The 23,570-nt window shown below is 35.0% G+C and overlaps 2 protein-coding genes across 41 annotated transcripts in view; one reads left to right on the forward strand and one right to left on the reverse strand.

Moving 5' to 3' along the window:
• The window catches only part of LOC126736851 (titin), a 46,912-nt gene extending 32,030 nt beyond the window's left edge, over positions 1 to 14,882 (reverse strand). For 30 of the 40 annotated variants that reach the window (XM_050441415.1, XM_050441414.1, XM_050441416.1 and 27 more), the window contains exons 1-2: positions 5,655 to 9,819; positions 3,829 to 3,974 (exon numbers count right to left, since the gene is read on the reverse strand). In XM_050441415.1, coding sequence (XP_050297372.1) covers positions 3,829 to 3,974; positions 5,655 to 9,626 — 4,118 coding nt within the window. In that variant the 5' untranslated portion in view covers positions 9,627 to 9,819. Of the gene's footprint in view, positions 1 to 3,828; positions 3,975 to 5,654; positions 9,821 to 14,755 lie in introns of those variants that run through there. The other 10 variants (XM_050441430.1, XM_050441421.1, XM_050441434.1 and 7 more) reach the window with 3 other exon arrangements.
• A 785-nt stretch (positions 14,883 to 15,667) lies between these two features.
• On the forward strand, positions 15,668 to 21,395 carry LOC126736565 (uncharacterized). Its single transcript, XM_050440964.1, has 7 exons — positions 15,668 to 15,876; positions 15,945 to 16,146; positions 16,798 to 17,111; positions 17,165 to 17,330; positions 17,382 to 17,857; positions 17,911 to 18,296; positions 20,559 to 21,395. Exons 1-7 carry the CDS (start codon positions 15,764 to 15,766, stop codon positions 21,263 to 21,265), a joined length of 2,364 nt encoding a protein of 787 aa, XP_050296921.1. The 5' UTR covers positions 15,668 to 15,763; the 3' UTR covers positions 21,266 to 21,395.
• Positions 21,396 to 23,570: the final 2,175 nt, after the last annotated feature.

The raw sequence follows: 23,570 nt of genomic DNA on the forward strand, positions 1-23,570 counted from the left end.
TAAGCTTTTTTTTCTTCAGCTCTTACATTTTTAGTAGAAATAATTGAAATAAGTGATTCATTTTAATATCAATGTCATAACAATACACAACTAAAAGTTTTGGATACTGATTTCTTATTTGATTGTACCTAATAAGCATATTTAAAATATTTACCAGGAAAGCATTTTTGACCTAATATAAAATTCTTTTTTTTCTTCCAGGCAATTGAGGACAACTACTTTAAAGGTAAAAATAGGCTTGCAATTGCCTAAGGTAACTTAAAAAGCAACTAGAGCCAGTTGCACGAAAAAAAAACATTAATTAATTGGACGCCTATGGTAACTCCGCCCTCGCTTTAATTTGATACGCTAGGAAAGCCTGGTTAGTATGACGTTGGGCGTGTAAAACATAAAATATTCAGTGGCGGAGCATATTGTTTTTTTATTAACTTATAATGGTGTATTTCTTATTTGTTTATGTTTGCAACCTTTAACAGACTTGGGTTATCGAGCTTCGTCAGCTGAGGAATTATGTTTCTTGTATTAATTAGCATATTTAAAATACTTCCCGGAAAAGCATCAACTTCTTTAACATTTTTTTCACAATTTCTTCAGTTATAAAATCAAATGAAAAAAATTCATCAAGTGACTAGACTGGACCGGATAAGATAGAATCAAGAGAAGTTTTATCAGATTTTGCTTAAATTTCTGCTCAAATGGCCAAATTAAACTAAATAAAGTGGATGTATCCTCTCATATAGGTCCAAGCCAAACACCCATTAAACAATTTAAGTTCCTTAAAAAGCTAATAAAAATGCAAAGAGAACGAACATGATGTCGTAGGCATCAAAATGAACAAAGTAAATAAGAAAATAACAGTGACATCATCGTTGAAAATATCCTCGGCATTTATTTGCCAATTTGAGAGAGACGAAGGTATGGCGCAAGGTAGGTTCTTAGTCGCCAACAAACCGGTTTTTTTTATTTTGTTTTCGCGTATTATCTATACCGGGTGTGAACCTGTGTTGGCACGGAAGAAGCTTGAAATCATTATGAATAGCCCACTATTATCATCTAAATCAAATTTGCGTTACGCTCATTTTTATGGTGTAAAAGTAATTACCGGTTAGCGATAAAAAAAATTTATTTAAAACACCGTGAAATAGTAAGTTGTATGTAAATGAATTTATAATATTACAGGAAGACACGGTGTGATGTATATGAAAGAATTAAATGAACTAAGCCATCATCTTATCAACTAGTACTTCAGCTCACAAGATGCCTAGGAAATAAATTGAAATTAGTTAAATTCTGAAGCCACTTGAAAGAAAAAAAAACTTCATATAATCCAGTTATAATATGATTTATAAAAAAGATAAGAAAGTATAACAGCCTGGAAGATAAAAAAAATATATTTTTCTTAAATTCTGGGACGCCTCTGATAACCCCGCCCCCGCCTTATTGTGATTCGCCAAGAAATCATCATACTTACTACAATTATAGCAAACAGTTAAAATTTATTTTAATAGTAATAATAATAATAATAATAATAATAATAATGATAATATATTTTTATTGCAAACCAAATTATATGCAATGACAAAGAAACATCACAAAGAGAAAAGAAGAAAAAAATACATCTGCACTATAAGAAATTTTAACTGGTAGTAACAAGTAACAAACATTCTCAAAATAAAACATATAAACATTATTGAATTAAACCCATAAGCCTCAAGCTTTTGGAGCAAGACATGATGTCGAAACTGTCGATGCTCTCGACAAGTCACAAAGAATGACTGCTGAAAGCAGGTTTTCATTTGTATTTAAATAAATATCTTCTAGTAGAAAGAAAATAGCATCAGATGTTACTTTTCCACTTTAAAAGCCAAATTGAGAACTGGAAAGGATTTCATTTTGACTGTCTTCTTGACAAGGCGCTCTATTAGCTTATCTAGGTAAGGAAGAAGAGAAATTGGACGAAAGTTTGCTGAAGTATCAGAGTCACTCCTTTATAAAGAGGCACAACCAATACATGCTTAGGCCTAGCCTCGCTAAGGTGAAGAAGGATCATGATCGAGATGTCATCATATCCAGAAGATTTTTTTTATTTTTGAATAATTTAAGGGTTTCTTTAATTTCAGGTATATCTACTGTTGCCAAGAAGAATGAATTAGGGGCCCTCTTACCTGTCAGATTTAATTAATTATTAATTTTTGGGGCGCCTCTGTTAACACCGCCCTCGCTTTTTTCTGATTTGCCAAGGAACCATAATTGATACAATAATGGGCGTGTTTTAAATGATCAGTTGCGTGCAAATTAATTCTTTAAACAGCTTTTTTTAGTAATAATTTTTTCCAACTAGTTCTTAAACCCCCAGATAAGTATGGAAGTACCATTAGGTGTACCTTAGAATCAGAATTTTCTCCAATATTTTGAACCAAAGTTTACATTTTAGAACAATATCTAAAAGTTGCACTTTGACATGTTGGAAGCAGATAAAAGCGGAAAAATATCTGCCAATAACACAAAAATCGAACGAACAATTGGATTATTCGCAATGAAACGGTCGACTCATCATCCTCATTACAAATTCTGCTAACTACCGAGATCTAAATGTCAAATGCGGTAATAACAATAATACAACAAAGCAAGCATATACCAACTGAATTTAAATAACATTTGTCCAATGGTTTTCTAATTTTTGCACGTTTGGCTTTGGCAAGACGTGCCTAAAACGTACCACCATATTTAATATACATAAGTATGAGTTTTTTTTATTCTTAACTTGGCCAACGGTACTTTCGAACAGTACATACATACGGCGCCGCGGAGGCTGCAGTTTTCCAAATTTAGTATCTGACTACTTTCATTTCTTAAGAGTCGCGGTGACACGTTTTTATGTAACTATGTATAAGTGCCTAGTTTGGTACTATTACAGTTATGTCATGTATTCTAAAATTATGATTTGTGTCATATAGACAAGGTTTTATAGAAATAAAAAAATATTCTTATAGTATAATTTTAGTTTGTTCAAAATACCTGAAAATCTATTAAAAAAATCATTTTATACGTTATTTAGGACTTTTTTGGATATCATCGTTTCATTTTTATACTTCTATCGTCTGAAAATTGTGTCTTATTGTTCAGTTTACCCAATAATGTAGAAAAAAACATAATTTTATTACAATTTTTTATCATACTTTAGAGCGAGATGGCAATATAAACTTGAGAATTCAGCTTTTTTACCTTTTTCTAAATCACCATTTCATTTCTATATTACTACGTGGATCTTTCAGAAATTTAATTTTTCTTACGTAATTTACCTAAATGTATAGAAAATACATAATTTCAAAAATGTCCATTAATTCCTTGACATCAAATTCAGTGAAACTTTTTATTTTTTGAATATGTTACAAATATATATATTTTTTAATTTTGTTTAAAAAATAGCGATTAACATGTTCCTACTGGGTGTTATGAAGTCATATAGTCCATTAGTTTTAATTCTTAGAGAAGAATTCTTTTCCGAACAATTTTTTTTTCTAAATGGCTTAAATAAAAATATTCACTATTACTAATGCTTATAAATTAAAACATTTGTAGTGCTTTCTGAAATTCCTGTGATTTTTTTAAAATTTTCACTTTATGACGCTTTAAAGTATTTACAAACAAACAGTTTAAATTTATCCGAGCTATTCATTGTGAATAACGATGACGAAATCACGTGAAATCTATTCTAATTTTTTTGAACAAAGGTCATCGGAAAATCAGGATCGGCGGTCACCGTATGAGCTCAGATATAATAAAACCATTCACGATTAACAGAAAATAAAGATGAATAAAACTTACCCGCAAGTACATAATTCGCAAATGCACTGCTCTTTTAATGGCACTTTTACTTTTCGTGGTTCCGGTTTTTCTTTGATGGTTTTCACGATGTTGATCACTTTGTTGTCGGTTATTTTGTTGATGTTCGTGATGTTTTCTACTTCGGTCTAAAATTTGATGAAATTAATGTATACATTATTTTTATGATGAAAATACATGGGAATAATTGTAAGGAGAGGGGCCACGAAGAATCGTCTAGACTTATTGATTTTATTATTTTTTGGTTATAAAATATTAAAATGAATAGAACCGATGTAATATGAAATAACTAAATTTTTCTAAAAGTAATTTTTTTTTTAATAATCTGTTAGTTAAAAAAATATTTATTTCGGAATTCTTAAATCCAAAATGTTCGAATTTAATAATTTTGAAAATATAAAATTTGATTTTTCTACTCAATAAAAAAAATAAAAATACTTTTGCAAACTAAAATTTCCAAAAATTCGCTGATTTCCTGACTGGATTTCTCGTGATTTTATAAATTTTAAACAATTTAATCACTAACCTAATATTGTAATAGAACCTCATATACTTTTTACTAATTTATTTATTATAAAAACATTTAATGAAAAAATGGTGGCATTATCATAAATATTTGGTGGTCCAGTTTAAACATCAATAATTTTAATACGTGATGGAGAATTTAAAAAGAAATAGATATATATTTTCAGATTTTTCGTAGAAATGTTTAATAACAAATATACAGGGTGTTAAAGTTAAGAATAATTATTTGTTTATTTATCATAACTCTTAAACTACCAGCTCAATTTTAATTAAATTTCGCATGCAGGTTATGGTACTGAATTGTCAATTACTGATGAAGCCAATTCTTAAAAAAAATGCCAGTGGCTTAACATACGGAGGGACTAGGTTCTTTTTTGTCTCAAATCTGCGAGGTGATAAAATATTTTTTTATAAGAAGTCAACTGTTAGATTCTCCATTTAATTTGGAAAAAATTGTTACTCTTGCAAAATTATGATGTAAGGCACTGTTTTTAAAATATCTTAATTCAATTGTTGAGAAATACCTGCTAAAATGTTTAAAAATTTATAAAAAAAAAAGAAAATCGGGGTTGGATTTGTAAAAAAGTTGAATATAGAAGATGATCAAAAGTGACTTTAAGTCATTATTTCATTTGGCACATTTTATTTTAAGATTTAAGCTAATTTTTTTTTTGTAAGTTTTTGCAGCATTTTAACTGGAGTTTCTGTACAATTAAACTAAGATATTTTAAAAACAGTGCCTTAAATTATAATTTTGCAAGAGTAATTTTTTTTCCAAATTAAATGGAGAATCTAACAGTTGACTTCTTATAAAAAAATATTTTATCACTTTGCAGATTTGAGACAAAAAAGAACCTAGTAATTGACAATTTACTACAATAACCTGCATGCGAAATTTAATTAAAATTGAACTGGTTGTTTAAAAGTTATGATAAATAAACAAATAACTCTAATTCTTAACTTTAACACCCTGTATCCTTGTTATTAAACATTTCTAAGAAAAATTTTATAATGAAAGTCTATTTCATTTAAACTGGACCACCCTGTATAATGTAATTTAGGCAAAAAACCCAAATCTTTTTAAATCCAATTATTTGAAAAATACGCTTTTTCTTCTAATAATTTCTTTTTACAGTATAAAATCGAAAAAAAAATTGCAAAGTTTTCACATGAACTAATGACATGAAACCAAGAAAAAAATTAATTAGAGTTTTAGACTCTTGAAAACGTAAATTTCATCTATTTACACAACAAAAAAATTAAATAAATAAAAAAATACTTACAATATCCTTGATATCCACAATATCTTCCCTCACAAACGTCTTGTCCACCCTGTCCACAGAATCGAACGTCTTCACATCTTTGACCACTTTAGTATCGCTCCTCACATCAGTCGTCGACAACTTCTCAGTAGTAAACTTCTGATCCACTGAAGTCTTAAAGCTGATATCTTCTGTAACATCTGTAGACGAGATCTTTTGATCTCGAGTGATTTTATCATCAACAATAACCTCCACAACATCCAGAGGTCCTTTTTTGGGGCCCTTTGGACCTCCTGGCTTCGAACTGTCCCAAGTGTCATGCGTAGAATAATGTTCAGTAGAACTCTGATGGTCTTCGAACGTCTGGGAGTCTTTAGTGATTGAAGTTCTTGTATCAGAGAACTTGGAAGTGGTTTCGTAGTTTTCCACGACTGTTTTAGAATCAGTCAGAGGGATTCTAATAGTAGAAATGACTTTGTCAGTTGGTGTACGATCTTTTGGAATTCTTTGGCCATCTTTAATAATAAAAGTTTCATCCAGGACAGTGTCAGTGAATTTTTGATCTACAAACGTCTTAGAGTCCTTAATTACTGTTACATTGGTATCAACAATATCGGTGAATTGATTGATGTTCTCTTGAATCTCTGTTGAGAGGAAATCTGTGGTTCCCTTAGGTCCTTTTCTTGTTGCTGGTGTTGGTTTATCACCAGGTTTTGTGCCATCAGGTTGTTTTGGTCTTCTACTCGGAGACTCCTCAGGTCGCTTTCGCGAATCCGGCTTTCGCTCAGGTGATTTATCACCTTTAGGCTTCTGGGGTTTTTCATAAGTGAACTGTCCATTCCATCCAGTTTTCCCATAATTTCTATCGTTAGAATAAATCACATCCTTTGAATCCACCATATGGTCTTTAAGAACCGTTCCAGAAGACCCAATAGTGTTCTGGGTGGCCTTAGAATCATAAACATGATCTACCATGGTTGTTCTTGAGTCTATGCTATGGCCATAAAAGTCCTTGGTGTTTGTAGCGGTTTGAGACTGTCTTATCTTATTTGTGTCCACGTAGTTTTCATCTACATATACTGTCGTTGTAGATCTGTCAGTAGAAGGTTCTCTTCTTGATGCTCTGTCACTAGAGGGCGTACGTTTTGGTGATTGGTCACTGGGCATTTTTTTAGGAGAACCTTTGGATGGTGACTCCAGCCGTTTTCCTTTATCAGTCGTTTTCCTCACTGGACTTGGGCTTCCCCTTCTGGGTTGCTGCGGCTTTTCATAAGTAAACTGTCCATTCCATCCAGTTTTTCCATAATTCCTATCGTTAGAATAAATCACATCCTTTGAATCCACCATATGGTCTTTAAGAACCGTTCCAGAAGACCCAATAGTGTTTTGGGTCGCCTTAGAATCATAAACATGATCCACCATCGTTGTTCTTGAGTCTACACTGTGGCCATAAAAATCCTTGGTGTTTGTAGCCGCTTGGGACTGTCTTATCTTATTAGTGTCCACGTGGTTTTCATCTAAATATACTGTAGTTGTAGATCTGTCAGTAGAAGGTTCCCTTCTTGGTGCTCTATCACTAGAGGGAGTACGTTTTGGAGATTGGTCACTGGGAATTTTCTTAGGAGACCTGTCAGATGGTGATTCAGGTCTCTTTCTTATGGGACTTGGGCTTCCTTTGCTAGGCTGCTGTGGCTTTTCATAAGTAAACTGTCCATTCCATCCAGTTTTTCCATAATTTCTATCGTTGGAGTAAATCACATCCTTTGAGTCAACCATATGGTCTTTAAGAACCGTTCCAGATGATCCGATAGTGTTCTGGGTAGCCTTGGAATCATAAACATGATCCACCAAGGTTGTTTTAGAGTCCACACTGTGCCCATAAAAGTCTTTTGTGTTGGTAGATGTTTGAGACTGTCTTATTTTATTAGTGTCCACGTAGTTTTCATCTACATATACTGTAGTAGTAGATATGTCAGTAGAAGGTTCCCTTTTTGATGCTCTATCACTAGAGGGAGTACGTTTTAGTGATTGGTCGTCGGGCATTTTCTTAGGAGATCTGCCAGAAGGTGATTCAGGCCTCTTTCGCATAGGGCTCGGGCTACCTCGTCTGGGTTGCTGTGGCTTTTCGTAAGTAAACTGTCCATTCCATCCAGTTTTTCCATAATTTCTATCATTGGAATAAATCACATCCTTAGAGTCCACCATATGGTCTTTAAGAACTGTTCCAGAAGACCCAATAGTGTTCTGGGTAGCCTTGGAATCATAAATGTGATCTACCATGGTTGTTCTGGAATCCACGCTGTGCCCATAAAAGTCTTTTGTGTTGGTAGATGTTTGAGACTGCCTCATTTTATTAGTGTCAACGTAGTTTTCATCAACATATACCGTGGTTGTAGATCTGTCACTGGAAGGTGTAGAAGAATCTCTAGGGCCGCCTCTTGAAGGTAATCTACGTTCATTGGAGTACACAGCATCCTTGGTATCGGTAGTAAGAGCTTTGTGGATAACTGTTTCGGTTGTGCCTGTGACGTTTTGAACGGCGTTGGTGTCGTGGACGTGGGTCACCGTGGTGTCGCTCGCGTCTACGTTGCGGCCGTAGAAGTTTTTTGAATCTGAACTTTCATCTACGTAGTAGGTCGTTCGTTTGGACTGGTCGTGTTTGCTATCTTTGCTGGATATGTTCACAGTTTCGCTCGTCGCACTTCCGGGAATCTCGTGGGTGTCCACATCAGTCAGGGTTTTGATCACATTTCCTTTGGAGTCGTAGTAGGTGTAGGTGGTGGTCACGGTTTCGGTTTGTCCTAAGTTTTTTGACGATTTGCTAACGTTTTCGGAGATGGAGGAGTCTTTTTTCATACTCCTCTGGTCAGTTGATGATTGTTTTTTAGTCGTAGACTGCTTGAGTTCGCTTGTTTTGTCTGTCAAATGTTTGCTTTTGAGATTCGTGTCGGTTTTCTCGCTGCTGATGAAATCTTTGGTTTTGTTTTTTAAGGAGTTTTTGCTGTCATGCGTGGAAGCCGTTAAATGGCTTCTGGTTTTATCTTTTAAAGCGTTTTTACTGTCATGCGTTAATAAAGTGGAAATATTTTCTTTTACCTGACTTTGTGAGGTTGTCACGTGATCTCCCACTTGGTGCACCTCACGTTGAGCTTCGATGCTGTATCCTTTAGGCTGTTTCAGTTCTGGTACACTCGAATCATATTTGCTGGCACTTTCTGTAGATTTTTGCTTGAAGTGTACCTCAGGGGTTATGTTGGTGCCGGACCGTGAAGCCAGATATTCATCATTACTGGAGGCTTCGGCATGTGCACTCTCATGGTGCTTTTGATCTACAATACGTTCCTTACCGTCTACGATTTCGATCACATAGCTGCTTGATGAGCTTTTTGCTATTGATGAGCGTGCTTGGTGAGAGGTTGAGGTGCTGCTTTGCTCCACTACAGAAGATTTTTTCCCTTTGGGAGTCGAGGGTTCTTCCACAACGAATTTTCCGTTCCATCCAGAGTCGTTTTTGTTGTAAGTTAACTTAAACTCTTCTCTGGGTTCTGTGACTGTGTAAGTTGACCCGGAGGCACATGACAAGTTGGATGTGGACTCGTTAAGGGTGGAACTGATTTGTTGTATTGATGTGGAGTTGCTGCTGGAAGCAGTGTCTTGGGCTATGAAGTGTCTGTATTCGGTGCTAGTGGCTCCACTGTCTTTGTACATGGTGATTTTTTCACCAGAACCTGTTGGTAGCATTTCTGTCACTGTGTAGCTTACCACGTTAGCATTTACCGGTAAATGCGAGACGTCTGATATTTGTAAGCTGGATGATGATGAGGATTTCGATACACCACCGGTATGCTGGTCAGACTTACTCGAAGAAACCACTTTTTTCGATGTTGTGGATGTTTTTTGGGTGGATGAACTAGTCGACGCGCTAGTAGAAGCTTGCTGCTGATTGCTGCCGGTTTTCTTCTTGTTACTCTTGGTGTTTTTGTTCACGGTCATGATGCGATAAATGAATAAGAGTGCGCACTATAAAAAAAAATAAATAAATAAGAAGCTCGAGTGTTAAATTTGAACGAAACTAAAAATAAGAAGCGCGCGTGTTTTCGATTTTGTGCGACCGCGTCCGCGAGTTCGTTTATAATGTTTCGAATTGAAGTCGTGTGTTACGAGAACAACAGGTTGGTGGGATATTCGCGGTGTGTATAGCGTCACTCCTTCCAACCCACGGTGCCCCCCTTGGTAAATCTTATACATATATGGTTAGTCTGCGAAGGTTAATTTTTTTATTTGAATCGAATTTATTCGTCACTTTCACGTGAATAATGGAGCTTTTATTTTTGGGGAGCATATGAGAGGTTCGAGATGATTATTGGCCGTTTTTGGTGAGGAAAAGTTATTTTTGTCGCGAAGAATCATCGTTGGGCGGATGAAAATTATTGTTTTCATATGAAAAATGTTGGATTATTTTTCTATTTAAATTAGGCAAATTATGATATTTTTTTCTTTTGTTACTAAGAATTTTTGTCTTATTAATTTGTCAGGATGTATTCCAACAAAAAAAAACATTTATTTTAAGATTCCAAATGTAAAGAGATGTCTTTAGAGAAAAAATTGATGGCGATTGCTAAAAAACAAAATGACGTATCATTAATTTTAAAACACCATTAAATTGGACAAAGAAATTAGGGAAAAAATAAAAACCCCAAGTCTCGATCCTTGGAGTTTTTTATTTTTTCTCTAGTTACGTAGGACTCTTTGAGGTAATGGACGAATTCTTCCAAAGAAATTAGGTACGAAAAAGCGTTATTAATTTTTCTTTACGCCTTGAAGTAACGTCTCAAAAAAAAAATTAAAAAACTCTTTAGAATTTTCGAATTCTCCAAAAATAATCGATTTTTTCTTTATTTTAAATTTGAATTTTTAATAAATAATAAATATATTCCTGTTTATTGGGATTTTGAAAAAAAGTTTAAATGAGTATTTTTTCATAAATATGTGTAGTAAGGCCGATTTCTACAAAAAATAAATAAAATTATAATAAAATCATAAAAATTAACCTAAGAAATAATTTATTTGAAATTTTAAATATGGTATAAATAAAATTTTTTGATATATAAAATATTTAATTTTAAATATTGAAATTTGCACCCTTTTAACTATAAAAAAAATTCGATTTCAATTTCAAAATATCTATATTATTATTTTTTATACGAAGAAATTTTTAATTTCTATTCATCTTCCATAATCATGAAAAAAAAATTATAAAATTGATGATAAAATTGCAAAAACTTATTTAAAAAATTAAATTTAATAATCAAAATTCATATAGGCCCATATTTTAATTAAAAACAAAAACAAAGGTAAGGACACAAAGTCACGGTCTCATCAAATCCATATAATTTCTTAAAAAAGCTTAAAAGCTACACGTGTTTCGCTCCTGTCGGAGCATCATCAGGCCTAGACCTACACAGATCACATTAACGAGACAGTGGACTCTGGGTAGTGGCAAGGCCTGTCTGGGTGCGTTTCTAGACATTGAAGGGGCGTTCGACAACACCCCTTTTGCATTAATCTGCCAAGCACTCGAGAGCCGCGGCTCAGAATCCTGTTTGGTTAGCTGGATAGAGGCCATGCTTTCGAAAATTATCTGCATATATCTGCCCAGCTCAACAACGAGATTGTCGAAACGTTGGCGGCTAGGGGCTGCCCGCAGGGAGGAGTATTGTCCCCTACCTTGTGGTCGACAGCCTGATAAATTTTTTAAACAATGCTGGCCTATACACACAGGCCTACGCTGATGGTAATCCTTTGCCCAGGGAAAGACGCCGTCTCAATGCGGGGCCCTATGATGAGAGCCCTGCGTATGGTGGACATATGGTGCCTCTCGGGGGGTCTCAGGATTAACCCCAAAAAAGCAGAGCTCCTACTTTTCATGAGGAGACGTAACTTTGGCACGCCCCCTGTTATATCTCTAGGTGGCGTGCAGCTGCATTACTCCAGGACAGTTCTGGGAATCAAGTTGGATCTCAAACTCTCCTGGCAAGATCATGCAGACACCAGAATGAAGAAGGCCACCTGCGCGCTATGGGCCTGCAGGCGGGCTTTCGGCAATACCTGGGGTCTGTCTCCTAAGATCCTCCACTGGATCTACTCGCGCATTGTGAGACCTCTTCTCACATTCGGGGCTATCGTTTGGTGGCCATGTACGGAGAAAGCGAAAATTCGTGCTCAACTGGAGTCCAACGTCTTTCATGTCTCAGCATAACGGGTTCCATGCGGACGGCGCCAACTAGAGCGCTTGAGACTCTGCTGAGCCTTCCGCCTCTGGACCTCGTTGTGCAATTCGAGGCAATGAGGACTGCGTACAGGCTATACGTCCTCCGCGAACTACGTGCTGGCGAGACCGGTCACGCAAAAATTTGGTCACGGGCCATACAGGAATGTTCTCTCCTTCTGATGGGCACTGACTGCATGGCTCCAGTGACTGTGGACTGCGAAGGATTCGTGACGCACATTGCAGGCAGAGAGGAGTGGCAGCATTCCAACAGACTTTCATTGCTAAATAGGGGGACCATCTGGTACACAGATGCCTCCAGAATGAATAACAGAGCTGGATCAGGGCTTATTGGTGGGATACCACATACCAGTAGGGCATAGTCGCTGCGGGAGCATGCCACTGTCTTTCAGGCCGAAGTATTCGCTGTATTAAAATGCGGACAGAAAATCCTAAGCTGCGGACACCGCAATACAAGCTTGTACTAGAGTGCATAAAAGTCCTGAAAAAACTGGTACAGGTTGGATGCAGGGTTCAGCTCGTCTGGATACCTGGCCATGCAGGTGATGAGGAAGCGGACTCTCTTGCCAGACTGGGATCCGCGAATGTGCCGATGGGGCCGGAACCCATAGTTGGTATCGCCAAATGCGTTGCGGTCGCGTTAATGAAGGGTCTGCTGGACAAGTGGACCCACCGAAGATGGACTGAGTCCCCTGGTATGAGACAGGCCAAAGCGCACATAGGTGGGTCCTCTGCCTGTCTCACCAAAAATCTACTACGCCTAAAAAGACGCGAAATTCGGCTAGTGACAGGTCTTTTAACCGGTCACTGGCACTTAAGAAGCCATCTTCATACTATCGGTATTGCGGACAACCCGGAATGCCGATGGTGCTGTGAGGAGGATGAAACCGTTGACCATGTAGTCGGGGAGTGCCCAGCACTCACGCGCGCCAGGTTCAAATACTTGGGTAACACTTTCAGTGTACCGAGCGACTTTAAGTCCTTCAGACCAGAGAGCCTTATCGGTTTCTCTAAGGCCGTTGGGCTCTGGTAACCCCCGGTGGGGCATGACGGGTCCATTAGGAGACCTATATGCACAACTGCCTTGGCAGCCCACTGTTTCGTCATCAATTCTTCTTCTGTGCCATCTTACTTCTTTTCCTTTTCAAAATGGAATGTGATCATCCATGGATGATGACCGCTTAAACTTGTTATGTGCTTCTTTCTTTTTCAAGATTATATCCTTTCAATCATGCGACATCCATTTAGGAAACTTAGAGGTTTTGTAACGGCAAACAGGTGTATGATATAGATTTCTATATTAGAATTCAAAATTTAGATACAACCACATTGACATCATACTTGAAAAACAACAACATATTCCAGTTTGAGCAACAGAGAGTGCCTGACAATGATTATCAGGGATAACGTGCTCTCCGGTTTCTTCCTCCTCCAAACTTCATTTGTAGCTTATGTTTTGTTAAAGACTTACCAAAGTGGGCAATACTTCAGAAGAACAATCTACGAACTACAACGGACTTATTCTAGAAATCTACCTGGGACATAGCGAATTTGTAATCACTAGTTAGAGCAACCATCTATGCATGCACCTTTAACTGATAAAGGTGCTTACTTAGTCACCTCCTGTCAACTGGTTTCACCGCAAAATGCAATAAATGAGAAACATTTTACAGGTTGTCAAATTAATTGATGATGTCTTTGGCGATTATAATTTCTGTTTTGAGAAGTCCATTTTTCATAAAATCTTAAAGAATTGCTCCAATCTTTGAATTGGTGATGAAGGCGATCCTTTCAACTATTATACCCATTTTTGAAAAGGTGTTGTAATATTTTCCACGTCTATATCAGGTCTGGTTTATCCACAATCTTTGTCTTTATCCACAGTCTTCAGCCTGGTAATAACCTCCGGAGCATTTGGTGTATTAAAAGATACAACCTAAGAAGTGGACTTACTGAGATGAATATATCATTGAACAATAAATTTAAGAAATTTCCATATCTGTTAGAAATACAAGTGGAAGAGGAGTTAGACAGGATACTGTATTTTGATACGACTGAAAGAGGCCCTTGAAAACACCGACATAGGAATTTTGCTGAATGGAGAACTAATGAACAACATCCCCTACGCAGACAATACTGTGGTTTTTACTGATAATATAAACAACAAAAATTAAACTCAATTACTATATTTTGAAACAAATTTTATTGAAATGTTGAAAAATGGATATTAAGCCAGGAAGTGAACTAACTTAATACTCCCACACGCAGAAAATCACACACTATCATCCTCTTTTTAACTTGACTAGGATTTGTAGGCATGCTAATAGATGGATTTCCGCACCCAAGATCTTAGTTGGCCAGATCTGTATGTATGTGTGAGTGTTAATTGAGTGTTCGAACTAAGTCTTATGTTTAATCAAATGACATTTATGCATATGTGGTTGAGTGCTAGTGATGATGTAGATACATGATGTGCACGGTCCTCATTGCTATCAGCAATGCTTAAGTAGTCAGCTAGTTTATCCTCAAATAAAGTGTTTATTGATCTATAGGCGCCTATACAGAAGAGCTCCCAAATAAGGGGGTCATCGCTGTATGAAAACCTTTGTTTAGATTAACCCAAACTGCAGACTGTAGAACTGAACTTTTTGTACTTATACTTTTATACAACTTCTTTTGAATTTCTTATTAGAACTATGTGTCTATATAATAATTTTTTTAACAAAATAATATGAAAAAGCAACAAAGCCTTAAATAATTTTAAGTATTATTTTTTTTAATATCATAAATAAACCTGTCACGTAGTTAACTTTAAATACTAAATTGTACTTACTTTTGGCTTTTAAATAGTTTTATTTAATAACAAAAATATTCCTATTCACTTGCCACCTTCCAAGCCACTTTAAACTTTCCTTTTTAACAATATTATTCGGTTCATTATAGACATAATATTCGCGATAAGAATTTATTTATATTGCTTAGGCAATTTTCAATTTTTGTTAATTATTTTATCAACAAAAAAATCTGGTACTTAAGATTAGAGCATTTGGGTACTACTTATACGGATCCCGTTTGACAGACAGCTCACCGAGATTTTTGTTTGTTTTGTTGATGGCACGATATTAGGTGGAATGTCGTTTAAAGTAAATATTTAAAAAAAAAACGCTTTTTTAGTTTAAAATTTATTTTACATGGGCAGGTCTAGTCCTAGTGATAATTTTTTTAAACATTTATAAATATTTGTAATATGACTCTGTAATATTTGAATTTTATATATTATTGTCCATTATTAATATTTTTTTTTACATCAACAGATAACACTTTTTTGTAAAGCACCTAGCTGAATGAAGAGCTGTGCCCATAATTGTATGTGCCCAACAAATATTGTTGTTATTAATTAGAAAAAGTATATTTCTTTTTTTATTTAGTTCACTGATATATAATAACCTTGGATTTTTTTTTTATATTTTCGTTCTTTTTTTTAATAATGTGATTTTTTTTAACTCAGACTAGTAGTGACTAAGATTGGGAAAATTTTCATTTTTAGACGACTTTGACTAGAAACTTCAGCTATTTCTCAAAATAATCTGGAATAATTTAAACGGAGTATTATTTTATTTATGGGTAATTCGTTAGATATCGTGTCATATTTTTTATGTTAATATTTGAGATGAACAGAATCCGTTAATAGTTATCATTATTTAACATTTCCCATATTGTTAAAAAGTCATGCGAAATTTCACCTAATTAGGTGCGAAAAACTCCATCCGCACGTCAAAAGTCCGAAATGTGACAAGATCATGTCAATATACATAAACTATTATTTGGCTCGGATTATATTATGAATTTACATGTTTTCTACATACAAATAGGCTTTATGTTGTTCCTTTTAAGTCCCACCTTGACCAAATCGTTACCGATTGTCAGCCGCGATACTGATCTCGAAACGTACAGGTAGGAACTCTTCAGTTTTATACATAAAATACCTCAGGAAAATGGGAAAATCTATTTTTCTATTGTAGCGATCTTGAAAACTCCTTTAAATCGAACGAACTTGAAGCTATTCACGCGTCGAATACGCGTAGCGCAGGAAAGCACCGAAAAGAAGCAAATCACGGGAAACAACACAGGGAAGCAAGGCAATCTGATGATCAACCTTTAAATTATTTAAATAAACAATGTGCGGTTATGTATAAAAATGGTGAACCAGTGGGTATTCTTCAGGTAATAACAATTATCTACTTAAAATTTATCAAAAATCCCAGTAGATATCACAAATTGTTCAATGGATGAACCTGTATTACTCCAGTTCAGTATTTAGGAACCCCTATTTATTTTATTAGACACTCCTATATAATTTTTTTATTTCTGCTGCTTTTGAGGATATTCCAGTCATTTCGCTCCAGCAATGGTCTCGAAAAATGACCAAACAGCCCAATTTCCGAGATAGACTTAACATATCCTGTATAGTTTTATATAAATTATATATAGTGCTAATATTTCTTCCTTCGGAGTTAGAACCACCAGATTTAAAATTGATATTTGGTGAATGTCCCAAAAAATGTTCCAGGAATATTCAAAGTGCTTGAAACAAATAATTCCCTAAAGTCCTAACTGAACAATCGATGAATGTTAATGAAATTTAGCTTTTTAGGACATTGATTCTACCTTCTTTGACTCCCAATTAAAGCAAAAGCTTTTAGGAATCTAGGTTCTTGTTACCTTCACCCATTGCACCTTCTGATATTAGTCTGACGCTTGGACAGACGAAAATGGACTTCCAATATACCTCTGATCAATACTCCATTTAAAAACTTTCAAGGTTTCTTCTGAATTATGACCCTTCTAAATCTCATTCATTTAATTTCCTTCTAGCCATACAAAGACAAATATCAACTGCTCCCAGTGGACAAGGAAGACGTCATACCTGTAGAAATAAGTTTAATGGAAGCAGCTGGAATTAATCTTGGTCCACAGAAACGCGAAACGAAACAAACCAGTGAATCTGAGGTTAAAACTGCCAATTTGGCAGCATATGCTGACGAAAGATACCCGTACATATTCGCCAAGTTCAAAATCGACAGTAGGGTGGAAAAAGGGAATAATCGCATGTTGAAAAATATGCAGAAACGCGACCTGAAACCTAAGAAATCGCCATTATTTAGTGAAAAAGACAGTAACTCATTAAGGTAATAAACGACATATTTAAAACGTCAACATAAAAATCATATTTTCTCATTAGATCATCACTATCGAAGTTTGAAACTGATTCTGAAGGGGCAGAGTCAGCACTAAGAGACGTACTGTCTGATCTGGGCCTCATAGATGAACCTACTGTTAATAAACGATCAGCAGATACTGAAAAAGATAATGCTGGACCAGAAGCAAACAAAAATAGCCTTATTGAGGTACAAATATCAAATATAAAAACATCATCATAAAAATCACTTTAATTTTAGATTGTCAACAATGACCAATTGCAAGCAAAATCAAAGAAGAAAAGAACCGCTCCCAAATACAAACGCCCGACATACTCTGCACCTAAAGGAATGAGCGATGATGAATATTATGATAAATACATTGATGCACATCCGGAAATTTTCGAACAGAATAGGGAGAGCAACAATAATGAACATCACGAGAAGAAAAGAGAACATCACAGCCAAGAAAATGAAGAGAGACATTCCGAAGTAAAATCAGAAGAAGAGAAATCAATAGTGGTGAAAAAACGGTCGTCGTCAGAAGATGCTGAAAGTACTAACCAGAAAAGCTCAGAGGAGCTGGAGGAAAGGGTGGCAAATCAGATCAACAGTAAACTGCAGAGTATCAAGGAACAAGTAAGGAACGAAATCGAGATGCTGAATAGGGAGAAAGAAGAGTACATTGAGGAACCGGAAGATAGTGAAGATGAGGAAGAAAAAGATAAATCCCAAAGGTAGATGCTGATCTTTTAATAACGGTTTAATAAAAATGTTTAATGTTTTCCAGAAAGAAAAGAAACATAATGGTATCCCTTCTGGACCAAGAAACTGACGATCTGGACCCCGTATTAGCTGAGAACAATTTGGAGCCCCACATTAGGCGAAGACGGAGCCTTACTAAAGAATATTTTGACATTGATGATGAAAAATCAATTCAGGAGCTAAATGATGACACAAGCAAAATTATAAATTATTTAGACAAAGATAATGACTATATTGATCCATTAGCAGAGGAGAATCCGAGCTCGGCAAGTAGCAGAAATATTAACAGTGACGATAACACTTTGATTATTGATTTGATGGATCAAAGTACAGTGATTAATAGGAATGGTGAGGAACTTGGTGCAAGAGGGTTTAATTCTATCAAAATGGAAGAGGATAGGAACAGTAAAGGTATATAGAATTTGAAAGTATTCTTCAATTTTGTCTTATAAGAGTAAAAATATGTCATATACCGGGTGTCCCATTTTAGTCTATAATTGGGGATAACTGAGAATTTTTGAGTGAAACGCAAAAAATGTTAAACAGTACACGACCCACCAGTTTGATCTTGACATGGTTCTTCAAGGTCATTTCAAGGTTTAGGTGATTTTCCTAGTACTTTCCCTTGCAAGTGTCCCAAATATCTAGTACAGAGTTTCGTTCCTTCACAATGTTAACCACTTTCTTTTCCTTTCCCATTGTGTTGAGAACCTCGATATTTGTTATGTCTGTCCATGGTATTTGCATTATTATATGATATAACCATAATTCGAATGCTTCAAGTTTCTTCGTTGGGGCTATACTTAGTGTACATGCATCTACCTCGTTAAACAGGATAGAAAACACATAACAGAGCAGGAGTCTTATCTTGGTGTCCAACGTTATGTGATGCAGTGACGTGATAAATGCAGTTCTAGCCTTTTTAATTCTGTTTTCAATAATCCCATTGCTCGTTTACCAGTTCCAACTGGAACCAACAGAATTCCGAGATTTTTCACTCTTTCTTTATTCGCATCACTAATGCCTAATGTGGATTTATTCTAATGAAAATTGTGAAAATAGACACAACTTTAGGATGGTATCAGGCACAAGGCGTTTTTAGCACAATTTATCGATTAGTGCAAAATTTTTTTACCATTTTGTACTTTGAATTGCTTTCTTCTTAATATACTGCCACCTAATTTTATTTTCAAATTGTGCTAATTTTCACCCTAGTTTTCAGAAACAAAAGCAAAATTTTGTGAAAAACGCAAGATTTCTTCTATATATTATTATCTTTAATAGCAGAGAGGTAGTGAACTCCAGAAGTCATCTTATCCACAAACCTAAACTCTGGGAAATCGCTGCATCTTTTAATCTGTTAGGTAAAAATGTCCAGGTAAATTTATGAAAATAGAAAAATAAATAATAAATTAATTATTTATTGGTAAAAATAAATTTATCCACTGGCATTTTTGATGTGATATTTATTTAAACAAAATGGATAAGAATAGTTTTGCTACAAAAACTTATACAGTATCTTTCTTTAATAGGTAGAGTGATTTCTTCAGGAATCACTCTACTCACATTTGTTACTACGAGGAAAAACGTAGTATTGCAATTTATTGAGTTCTTGACAATTCAGTCCAAAATGTTGCTGCAGTAGCTTATCAACATCTTTTAATTTCTCAGGTTTAACCGAAACTCTCGATGGAAGGTTATTTGGTTCAAAATTAAAAGATTTTCCCGTTTTAAGAAATAGCTTAAAATATCCTAATAATCGCTTTTATAAGTAGCCTCGGCCCTAAGGAATTCGCTTTTATTATTTTTTATTTAAGAGAATCATTCTTTTTCATATTTGCTGCAACAGAAGATTTAAAATCAAAGATTGAAACATCCCCAAAAGCTGTATTCTTCCGTATTTGTTAAAAACGTCTATGTATTCGAGTGGTTGTGTTTTATTTTCTTAATTCTCGTTCAATGCGATCGAAGATTCGATCGGGTGTCCTGGCCAGCCGTCAAGCTCCCAAGCATCTTTATTTCGTAAATTTCGTGTTCCTTTCCGTTCATTTAATTTAGGAGTACCAGAACTAATACTAGTTACACAAACTGAACAATATTATTATTAAAAATATAATAAATATACTTAAGAATGTCCTTTTTATAAGCTTTTATTATTAAACCAAAGATATATGTTCAACACGTGCAGCACACATGCAGAACAACGAAATTAACGTGAATTAACGTCAAATTTTGACAGAGGATAAGGCGAGTCTTGCTGCAAATGCCTACCTATAAAAATAGTCTTGAAAATTCCTGTTTGGTACTAGTAAAGTGTTAGGGTTGCAGATAAACGAACATACTCTCGTTTTTACACATAAATTTAAAACATGGATAGTTACTCTTGAACTCACTGCCTCAATTAAAATGTGACACAAAAAAAATAGTGGTTCTTTTTTGGTGCTAAATTTTAGGTTAAAAAGTCACTAAAAACCTAAGATCCCTAAAAATTCTTCTTTAAATAGAAATAAAAGGATAAAATTTCAAACTATTCATTAAATTTCACCTCTTTACTTCCGGTCTTACCCGAAATAACCATAACTTTCTTCTTTTTAATGGTGCTTCCAATATATTAGTTTACTGAGCATATTTAGATCGTCCATATCAACTAAATGTCATGCATCCTATTTCCAGGTATTGTAACAACAGACCTGAACCAACTGCAACAATGTCTAACAACCAGCGAACCGCCCTTCCATATCCGAAACCTAAAAGCGTTCGACTACGATAATCCATCCCTAAACCAGCACAGTGACGCCAAAAGATCCATAAAACAAACCCGGAGCAATTCCTGTAAATGTATCGGTCAAAAGGGTTGCAAGTGTAGACCCCACCTACGCCACCCTAAACCGGAAAAAATTGATTTACTAACCGACGATGGCAATCCAGTGATTTATTTGGACGACAATTTAGTGGAAATTCCGCGATCGGACACTTTAGGGTACGTCAAAGAGAGAATTTCCCAATCGAACCATAAAAACGTTGAAAAAGAAGAAATAAAACGACACGTAAGACAAAGCGGAAACGTTAGGGACGTTTTACAAGATGGGGGTTATACGTTGGATTTGGAACCGGACATTTATAGGATAACCGGGGCGCAGGATCAGACACGTCACAAGCGGGATAATTTCTTTGATCTTGTGGCGATACACGGGGGCGGACCGGCGATGGACCACTTGGTAGCAGTAAGGGAAAGAAGCATGTTTTCGCCCCGCATAAGACGCAAACGCAGCAGCGATTTCTTAACCTTGAAAGAGATGAAGGACGAAGAACTTTTCGGTGCTTTACCACAAAGCTACCAAGGGGAATTGGCGAGGGTCAAGCGGATTAGGAAGAGATGAAGCGATTCTTGTTTGTTTAGTGGAATTAAGTCTAAATAATGTGGAATGCTTCGCAGAATGAGTGGGATTTTATCATTTTTATCGGATAGTAGTGTGTTTGTGAATAAAGGTCTATATTTATATGTGGTAATTTATGGGTTTGTTATTCCTCGTCTATAATGTGTATAGATAGGTAATCAATATTACGTTTAGTAGCGATTCCGGTATTCGGGATACCTCAAATCCGAATATTATAAAGGATCATAATTAAATGCTACTTATGGTGTAGAGTGAGCATAAATACATAGAATTCAATAATTTCACTCCAATATGAAATGATCTATTAAAAGCGATACGCCTATGTCCTATACTCGAATTCTGTTAACAAAAAGGCTTACCGGGGCGCTGCGATCAACTATACTACAAGCAGGATAATTTCTTTTCAGTTGTCTCAATCATTATTATCACATATTCTTAATTTCAATTTAGCTGACCATTTTCTAATTATACTTTCCTTACACCATCAAAAAATAATTATAACACATATAACAAGTACAATATTAAAAAGTATATAAACTATAACCAACTAGCAAACGATCTAGAACAAGAAAATTGGTCACGTATAGCAAAAGTTACATTGCAGTACTGAGTATATACAGAAAAATACTAAAAACTCTTGTAAACAACCTTGGGTCGATACTAAGGGATAAAAACCATAAGAATAATGTGTATAAACAATGTATTCAACAGCCAAATCTCCAAGACGTTAGGCCTGAATATCAACGTTGCAAAAATTTGATAAATCGACCCATAAAAAATTACCTAGCTTTGGCAATAAATAAATATAGAAATGCAAGTCTGGGGACTATGGAAAACTAGAAATAACTTATGTGGTACAAGTCGTCCCAAGAAAAAACCTATAAACATCATAAAGACGGAAAACAGAGAAACTGTTACGACAAATGCGGAAAATTCAAACTATTTTAATAGGTTTTTCAGCGAAAAAGGATTGATGCTTGCCTCTGGATTTCATGCGGTGGATGACTTCGATGAAAGCCATTTTGAAGAGTATTCTATGTTTTTATTTTTAACTGATATCTATGAAGTTGAAAACATAATAAGTCCAAAAAATAATAAAGCTCCAGGGCAAGACGACCTACAATCCGAAACACTGAAGCAAATTTCTAAATACATACTTTACAAAATTAAAAACTTATGTTTTATGATGGGTGTTTTTCCAATTGTCCTGAAAATAGGGATGTAAATAACTTGAAAACCTGTTTCACTAATCTCATGTATTTCAAAAATTGTTAAGAAGATTCTTAAACAAACATAGAATTTTAAAATCTCTCCAAAAATTTTATATCTTATCCCCAAATTAATTTGACTTGATCGAAAACCGAAATCGAAAATCGAGTCAACCAAGGATGCCATTGTTTAACTTACATCAGATCCATATAAAGCAATAAATCAAAATAATACCAGAGTATATTTGTGGACCTGACAAAAGCGTTCGATACAGTAAATCATTTCAGTAAAAAAAAATTATAATTAATTCCTTTAAAGAAATTAAAACAATGTGGGATACATGGCATAGAGTGAATAAACGATACTGATATGAAACAAGTAGTTAAGAGATGGAACACATATAAATAAACAAATGAGATAGACAATAAGTTTTGCCGATGACAGGGTGGTCCTGTATAATGGTCAAACATGACAGGGTCTAAAACAAAATTAAGAAAAGATCCAGCGACTCCTTTTTTTTAAAGTGAAACAAGTCTAAATACTGTTGAATGCTTCACAGAATGAGTAACTAGAGTAGGAATTTATACTTTATGTGTGCAACTTGTTTTAGTCAAACACTATTAATTTTGATTTCTCCAATTTCTCTGGTTAGGTGATTAGAGTCAACAATCACGTTTTTAGTTGACATCGACGTTTCGGCAATTCCACAAGACTACCCTCAGGATGCTAAAAAATAAGAGAAGCGATAATTTAATTGACAGTCACATAAGAAAATATTTAAAAAAATATTATAACTACAAAGGATGTGTAGTGTAGGAAGAAAAGTGGGAAAACGAGGACAATTTAATTATACAGGGTATTTTGCGATTTTTTATAAGGAATTATTACCATAATGAAACTGAATTTTAACCGGTGTTTCGGTGATGCGGTTTTTTCCTTCTTCAGAGTCTCAGAGCCACAAGAAGATTCCGGTTTTTATTAAGAAATTAAATGCAATAACTATTTGAAAAGAGGTTGAAAACAGTTGGAAAATAAAATGCGGTACGCTGAAAAAATTGCAAAAAATCGATGTTTTATT

Source organism: Anthonomus grandis, chromosome 5, assembly GCF_022605725.1.
Source record: "Anthonomus grandis grandis chromosome 5, icAntGran1.3, whole genome shotgun sequence".
NCBI classification, from domain to species: domain Eukaryota; kingdom Metazoa; phylum Arthropoda; class Insecta; order Coleoptera; family Curculionidae; genus Anthonomus; species Anthonomus grandis.

Coding starts and splice junctions, on each gene's coding strand:
- LOC126736565 (XM_050440964.1), top strand. CDS start 15,764: ATGAATTTACATGTTTTCTACATACAAATAGGCTTTATGTTGTTCCTT. Junction 15,877..15,944: donor ACTGATCTCGAAACGTACAG/GTAGGAACTCTT, acceptor TTTCTATTGTAG/CGATCTTGAAAACTCCTTTA. Junction 18,297..20,558: donor AGAGGATAGGAACAGTAAAG/GTATATAGAATT, acceptor TCCTATTTCCAG/GTATTGTAACAACAGACCTG.